This window comes from Henckelia pumila, chromosome 3, assembly GCF_033568475.1.
Source record: "Henckelia pumila isolate YLH828 chromosome 3, ASM3356847v2, whole genome shotgun sequence".
Taxonomy (NCBI): Eukaryota; Viridiplantae; Streptophyta; class Magnoliopsida; order Lamiales; family Gesneriaceae; genus Henckelia; species Henckelia pumila.
This window is the reverse complement of record NC_133122.1, coordinates 21474439-21483411: the sequence shown is the minus strand read 5'-3', so window position 1 is coordinate 21483411 and position 8973 is coordinate 21474439. Positions and strand designations below refer to the sequence as shown.

Here is an 8973-nt window from a genome sequence, read left to right as displayed (position 1 = left end):
CTACCCGTGCAACCTATATTTAACAAAAAGAATAAAAAGTTATATTTTCAATGCATCAAGAGTTACAATTATGTCAACATATATTATTTATATAACTTACGCTATCACGCAACCAGATTATAAAAGTTCGGTTATGCTCATCTTGTAACCACTTCTTCGACCTAGCTTTATTAGGAAATCTTTCATTCAACTCCAACATGTGTTTCCTAAAGAAAATTTTTCAAGTAAATGAAATAGAATTTAATCAAAACGCATAAAGGCATAAGAAGGATATATTACTCGATATAAGGATCAATCTCAACGTCATTTGTCGATACGTAACGATGTGCTTGCTGCAATTCATTGTCACTTATAGAGTGGACCACTGCTCCCGATAAAGGCTTAGTAAGTTCTCCTTCATGATGTGTTGATGGTATCCCAATTGTGTGGATATTAGACAAATAGTCTGAGCAAAATTCAACAGCCTCTTCAGCAATATAACTTTCTGCCATGCACCCTTCAGGCCGATTGCGATTGCGCACATAACTTTTCAAAATCTTCATGTGTCTTTAGAATGGGTACATGTGCCTAGGCCATACCGGTCCACACAATTTTACCTCCCTTACAAGATGAACAGTTAAATGAATCATTATATCAAAAAAGGAAGGAGGGAAATATTTTTCAAGCAAACACAATCATCACAATCTCTCTTTGCAGCTCATCCAATTTTGGGACATCTATTACTTTCTTATATAACTCATTGAAGAAGAAACACAACCGAGTCACAACATCCCTGACCTTTTTTGGCAAAATGCCGCGGATGGCCACAGGAAGCAATTGTTGCATTAAAGTGTGATAGTCATGTGACTTAAGGCCAACCAGTTTCAAGTCCTTCATCGACACAAGGTTTTTAAAATTGGATGAGTAGCCTGTGGGGACCCTTATTCCAGCCAAACAGTTGCAAAGACTTTTTTTTTCATCCTTACTTAGTGTATAACAGGCTGGTGGCAAAAATGTCCTTTTCTCTCCCATATTTGGTGCCAATTCAGTCCTCACATTCATTTCCAAAAGGTCTAATCTTGATGCCACTCCATCCTTTGTTTTTCCCGGAACGTCAAGTAATGTGCTGATGAGACTTTCACAAACATTTTTTTCAATGTGCATCACATCAAGAATATGACGAACATGCAAATGTTTCCAATACTCAAGTTCAAAGAATATTGATTTCTTTTTCCAACATGGTTTTCCATCATCCTTCTTTGACTGTAGCTTTCCAGTAAGTTTTCCGAGTTGATAATTAATTCTTTCAACTCTTTCCAAAACTTCATGGCCACTCAATGGATTTGGTGTTGGATTAAACTCTTGGTTCCCATCAAATGTCTTCTTTTGCCTTCGATAAGGATGACTTAAAGGTAGAAACCTTCTATGCCCTGTATATGACATTTTTCTACTATGCTTCAACCTTATTGAGTATGTTTCTTCTGCACAAATAGGGCATGCATGATATCCTTTCACAACGCAACCCGACATGTTCCCATATGCAGGGAAATCATTGATTGTCCATAGTAAGACAGCTTTAAGAGAAAAACTTTCTTCTCGATATGCATCATATGCTTCAACACCTGTATCCCATAAGCATTTTAGGTCATCAATCAGAGGTGCCAAGTACACATCAATATCATTTCCCGGCTGTCTAGGACCAGATATCAACAAAGTAAGCATCACAAATTTTCTCTTCATACACAACCATGGCAGAAGATTGTATGTGACCATTAAAATTGGCCAACAACTATATGCAGAACTCATCAAACTATGAGGATTGACCCCATCAGCTGATATAGCCAATCTAAGATTTCTTTTCTCTGATGCAAAGTCTGGCCACTTGCGATCAACTAATTTCCAAGACGGTGCATCAGCTGGATGCCGTAAGTATCCATCACGAATTCTTTCATCAGAGTGCCAAGTTACTTGGAATAGGCGGGAAATACCACAAGACCTTTGCCGGAACTCCTTCTCTTACTTTAGATTTGTTGCCCACCTTCCACCTTGACGTCCCACAAGTAGGGCAATTGGCAAAATCTTCGTACTCCTTTCGGTATAAGATGCAATCATTAGGACAAGCATGAATTCTAACATAATCCATTCCTAATGCACGTAAGCTTTTCTTTGCATCATACAATGACAAAGGCAATTCATTTTCACCTGGAAGCATTTCTCCAAACAGAAGAAGCAGATCAGTGAAACTTTTATCACTCCAACTATATTTTGCCTTGAAGTTAAATAGTTTCACAATTGCAGATAACTTTGTGAATTTAGTGCATCTAGGATATAAAGGTTTCTCAGCATCTTCTAATAGCTTAGTGAATTGATCTGGATTCTCAGCATAACTATCATATACACCATGTACTATATCTATTGGTTCTTCAACAAAATCTTTGTGTCCAACTTGCCCAGCTCGATCATCATAATTCATTGAGCTCTTACTCATACATGTTTCCCCATGCCATATCCATGTATGATATGTCAAATCTATCCCGTTACAGTACAAATGTGCCCTTATTATTTTGACATTTTTTTTCTTTATATTACCACATTTTGCACAAGGGCAAGGGATTGCATCTGGATCGTCGGCATTTTGCAATGCAAATTTCAAGAAAGACTATACTCCAATATCATATTCAGTTGATAGTCTATGCTTAGACATCCATTCTTTGTCCATTTTAGATATAACGAAGCAGCTAGAAATAAAACAACACCTACCTTCAAAAAATTGTACATCATACAAGAAGATATTAACACAATCTCAAGTACAGAATAATAACAAAAAAATCATAATCAATTTATTTATCCGAATTCTTGTAGTGAATAAGTAGTAGCATAGATCTCCAATTTTCTTAATTAACATTGATGATAACATAGTAATACTCAAAATAAACTAGCCCAACAGGAAAATAAAAGGCCGGAACAGATTTTTGGACACAAAGCAGGGGACATTACATTTCTGTACTTTATAAATAATGATTCAAGTTGCATATGTTTACATAGAATGTACAAGAAAAAGAAGGATAAACAACATAAAATCATCTTGCGCATTAAATAAGTGCATCACAATAAATAATTTCACTTAATATACCTCATGTAAAGTTCCTACAACTCCGATAAAATTCAAAATGTTCCACTTTACGCTAAATTAAGAACCTGCAATGCACATGACATGTTAACATATTGATGGAAAACTGATATTGGAAATGGAAATACATAAACACGAATTAACATGGATAATAACAAATTAATAACAAAAGAATAAAAGAGGGATGCGTCGAGGTACCGTGGGGCAGAAACCTAAATGTTTATTTCACTAATTAAGATTTCTCAAATGAATTTTTTAAATATTATTTCTAAAATAAACTAATTAAATTCCATCAAACTAACTGTTTTTTTAAAAAAAATATTTAATCTAAAGTCAATTTTACTTTATATCTTATATTTTAAATAAATTCTTTATTTATGGTAATTAATTTTTAGTATGATAAATGATTTTTTGCAAAACAACAAAAAATCTAATAAAATTTCATAAAGTCATCTCAAAATATTCCAAACTGATCCCTCGACCACTTTTTAAATATTGTAATTTATTTATTTTTATAATGTTATTTACTAACAAATATCACTAATTAATACAAATTTTCAAAGCTGTAATCAATCGGTTTGAAAGGATCAACTATAAATCATATCGAGATATCAATTGGCAAGTTGCAAAAACTTTTCATGGTCCCAAATTTAATATCAAAATCCTTAACAAATAAAATTATTTTGTGGAATGAAAGATGACCCTAACACATGATATGCATGTTTTAAATTAATAACCAATCACGTACATGATCTAAAGACAAAACGAATACCCAAAAAAAAAAAAGAAGAAAGGAACAGATTTTTGGACACAAAGCAGGGGAGATTACATTTCTGTTCTTTATAAATAATGATTTAATTTGCATATGTTTACATAGAATGTACAAGAAAAAGAAGGATAAACAACATAAAATCATCTTGCACATTAAATAAGTGCATCACAAAAAATAATTTCAATTAATATACCTCGTGTAAAGTTCCTACAGCTCCGATAAAATTCAAAATATTCTACTTTACGCTAAATTAAGAACCTGCAATGCACATGACATGTTAACATATTGATGGAAAACTGATATTGGAAATGGAAATACATAAACACGAATGAACATGGATAATAACAAACTAATAACAAGAGAATAAAAGAGGGACGCGTCGAGGTACCGTGGGGCAGAAACCTAAATGTTTATTTCACTAATTAAGATTTCTCAAATGAATTTTTTAAATATTATTTTTTAAATAAACTAAGTAAATTCCATCAAACTAACTGTTTTTTTTAAAAAAAAATATTTAATCTAAAGTCAATTTTACTTTATATCTTATATTTTAAATAAATTCTTTATTTATGGTAATTAATTTTTAGTATGATAAATGAATTTTCGCAAAACAACAAAAAATCTAATAAAATTTCATAAAGCCATCTCGAAATATTCCAAACTGATCCCTCGACCCCTTCTTAAATATTATAATTTAATTTTTTTATAATGTTATTTACTAACTAATCTCACTAATTAATACCAATTTTCAAAGCTGTAATCAATCGGTTTGAAAGGATCAATTATAAATCATATCGAGATATCAATTGGCAACTTGCAAAAACTTTTCATGGTCCCAAATTTAATATCAAATTCCTTAACAAATAAAATTATTTTGTGGAATGAAAGATGACCCTAACACATGATATGCATGTTTTAAATTAATAACCAATCACTTACATGATCTAAAAACAAAATGAATTATTGTTTATCTAAATTAAATAGGTATGGCCCTGATCAAGGTCGAGGCCTTAAATAGCAAAATGATCTGAGCTAGTAGTTGTTTTTTTGACTAAAATGATTCTGAATCATTCAAATTCTCAATAATGTAAAATAGTTTCTATAATAAGACGGCTTCGGAAACACCAATTTTCTTTGTTGAACAGAGGAACAGGTATCACATCACATCAGCCTGTTCTCAGAAATTTCTTCAAGAATGTACAACTGAAACCTCACAATTCTCTTGCATTGTGTATCATACATGTACTTGTGGAGCAAAACACAACATTAAACATGGTTTCCAGCAGTAAAACAAACGAACTGTCCATGTTCCAAGTTTCTTGGGTTATATTTGCATGTTACTTCTCCGGAATCGGCACAACCACAGACACGTTAAGGGCCAATCAATCCCTTGGAGACTTAGAAATGTTAGTTTTAAGCGGACAATATTTCAAACTGGGATTCTTCAGCCCAACGAACAGTAGTTACATATATGTTGGTATAATATATAATACTATCCCAGAGATGACTGTGATATGGGTAGCTAACAAAGAGAAGCCTTTAAATGATCGGAACGGTTCGTTACAGATTTCAAGAGATGGAAATCTTGTGATCTTGGAGGAAAAAGGAGATAGTCTTGGATGGGATACAGGGAATCTGGTAGTACAAGATAGTTCGAATGATGACATTGAGGCTACTGTACATATACATTCTCGATGGATCGGATGATAGTGAAGAGATCGAGGGAGTCACAAGGGTTTTTTACAAGATTTTACAGAAAGCTAGAAAGGGACGACTCGATCGTTTTCTTTCCTTGTATTTTTTTCCAGCGTATCCACATGAAATCTAGCTAATTTGAAAATATTCAATTTAAAAACGATTGAGTAAATATTATATTTTAAGTGGATCCAAATGCAATAGATGGTGTAAAAGAAAGAATTTCTGGGACACGTGAAATCCCAACAACATGCCCTATGCCCTCTCTACCTACAATATATAGCACCAAGACGTACGAGCTGTGCAAAGTGAGCAGACAATTATATCGTCGAAGAATAGAGAATTGGGGACACATAAAAGATGAAGGGCCTGTGACTTAAAAATAATGAAGATAAAATCATACAAGAAACAGAAATATACACATAAAAGGAGAAAACCCACCACATCACGAATCTCACGAGCACCCACAACGTATTCTTCCTTCTGCCACCGTCGGATCGGAGTGAATACGCTTCGATCGATGTTCACAAACGTACGAGCAGCAAAAGGGAAAAAGCTAAGAGACAATCGATCGATGTAGGAAAATAAACAGAGAATCGATTCAAGTAAAAGGGCAGAAACATCGAATCGATCTCAGCATAAGCAAAGAAGGTGAGAGCTAAAGATAAAGCACGATTGATTTAGGGCTAGCCATGGAAGAGTTTTCCCGATCCCGTTTTCCCGATCCCCAATTATAACTTGTAAATATTTGTGGGAGAAAAGAGTCCACGTTATTCTGAAGTTTTAACTATTTTTATTTTTATTTTTTTTTATTCTAAAAAAAATTATATTTTTTAAAAATAAAAATAAAAAACCTAAAAGACAACACACAAACACAACGCTTGAAATTAACCATTGTTTATTTTTTAAAAAAAAACGCTCATAGACAACGGTTTTTAAAACCGTTGTCGTATAGCCAAAACAACATCGGTTTTTATTAAACCGTTGTCTTCAATTTAAAAAAAACGCTCATTGACAACGGTTTTTCTAAAAACCGTTGTTATAGGCCAAAACACAACGGTTTTCTGTAAAACCGTTGTCTTTAGAGTGATGTGTATTACCAGTTTTGTTGTAGTGGTGTCTATGTGTACTACCATTCAACACGAAGGTGAAAATGTTTGTCGCTTTATATAAACTAATTATTTGTGCATATGCGTTGTGTGTGAAATAATTAAATTTTAATATATATTTTAATATGATATGATGAGATTTTTATTAATAATAAAAATATTATGTGTGATATCTACTCAAAAATAAAAGAAAGTAATGTATGATTTTTTTTAAAAAAATAATTTAAAATTCAACTGGTTGCAAAATAATCGGAATATATTGTTCCGATCTTTTTCGATAATACAGTTTACATTATATATCAAATGAATAAAATAGAATGCAAGTCAAATATGAACAATAAATACAAATTAAATTTTTTAGGGAAAAAAAGCCTACTTTAAGGGTTAATGAAAGAAGGGTAAAACTGGAACAAAAGATTGTGTCCTCAATGGATAGTTACTATAGATGTCTCAACTCTCAAGTATTATAAAATAGGATAGATTATAGGGTTAATGAGATCTTAACTTTAGGGTAGAACTCAAATCATGCATCAAATAATATGTATCTCAATACATATACATAATTAATATTTTAGTGTTGACATGGTAAATCATAGCTCGATAAATCTCCCGTTTAGATAGTAAAACTACAACATTCCTTTAAATTCATAGAAGCTCAAACACCACATGTTAATCGTTTCATAATAAAAATAATTATTGCACTCTAATAATTTCTATCTTGAAAACTGCATTCTTAGCTTGTCTAACAATTTCTAATCTTGAAAACTTCATTCTTTGCAACCTAAAGAAATTGAACAATTTGTCGCTTAATTTTACGCGAAATTATAAACTAGTGACAAGCCTAGTCCATATTAAACCATTCTCCAACACCCAACCACGAAGTTTATAGGCCTACTCATTACATCGAATGAAAAAGCCATTTACTATTATGCCGTCAATCTTGTGATGCATTTATCTATAAGACTGCGTTTACTTATTTTGATAGGATTGTAAAGATATAATTTATAAGGTGATTAGTAAACTAATTAGATAAGATACAAAGTGTTATCGATAAATAATAATTTGTTTACCGTGATTGATTACAATTATGATTAGAATTGTGATTAAACAAAAAATAACAATTTTGTCCTTTAAATATGATGGAAAAGATTATAAAGAAGGGTATATTTGGAGTTTTTTAATTTTTTTTTCATTTATACAAGCCATAGATTATTTATCCTTAATAAAATTGAGGATTACAAATCATGCTCAAATTTAATTATTAACGGGCCTTGAGTTTATGAATTTTTGTTAATTTTTAAGTAAACATGGGATAAATTATTATTAATAGTCTTATCACATGATAATCACCCCAAGTAAACGCAGCCTAAGGGTATGTTTGGTACGGATGATGGGATAAATAATATATAGATAAGTAATGTATTGTAATAAAAAATAAATAAGAAATGATAGTGAATAAAATATTTGATTTGATTGATAGATTATAGTTGATTTGATTTGATTGATTAAATTATATAAAAATTATAAATTACTATTTTATCCTTTTAAAAAATAAATAAAATATAAATAATATTATTTATAGGGGATAATATAGTAATTTAAATTCAATGATTTGATTGATGTATGATAAATAATTAATGATTTGATTGATGTAAAATTATAATTAATAGATGGATAAATAATATTATGAGAAGAACGTATGATTAGAAATGATAAATTTGTACATGAATTATTAATAAGGCTACCAAATATACGGTACACCGAACAATTTTATTTCGAATAGTTGCTAAACAAACAAATAAATAGTCAAAATGAAAATACATTCATATTTAAAACCAATATTATCATCAATACAACATATGAAAAAGAAAATCACGAGACGAAAATATTACACAATTTAACGTACGTACACACCAAGAAATTAAATTACAATATTTCTCGTTTATTCATTTGACATCAGACCTGATATTATTTTAACGTGAAAAATGAGATTGACATGCAAGGAGATTTAAGGCCTGGGATATTGAAAGAAGCAAATTTCAAAACATGAAATAAATCATTTAATTAATTAATTAATTGTTTAGGCATTGAAGATCCTGTTGTATATCCTGGTCGCACTGCTTTGCTGCATCCGGTATTTTCTGCAGCTTTGGTAGCATGTTTAGGATTGAGGAGTCGCACAAGCATTTAGACCCAACGTCTGCCAGCTGAGCGCAGCAATTTGTCGGGTCCGTCGAGCAACTACTGATAGCCGCCGAAACCTTGTCCGCCGAGCAACCGATACCGTT

At 31.6% G+C, this 8973-nt stretch overlaps 1 protein-coding gene across 1 annotated transcript; it reads right to left on the bottom strand.

The window, feature by feature from the left end:
* Window positions 1-660: 660 nt before the first annotated feature.
* On the bottom strand, window positions 661-2452 carry LOC140888233 (uncharacterized). The gene is made up of 2 exons (XM_073295924.1): window positions 1948-2452; window positions 661-1895 (listed from the first exon to the last, which is right to left on the bottom strand). Exons 1-2 carry the CDS (start codon window positions 2450-2452, stop codon window positions 661-663), a joined length of 1740 nt encoding a protein of 579 aa, XP_073152025.1.
* Window positions 2453-8973: the final 6521 nt, after the last annotated feature.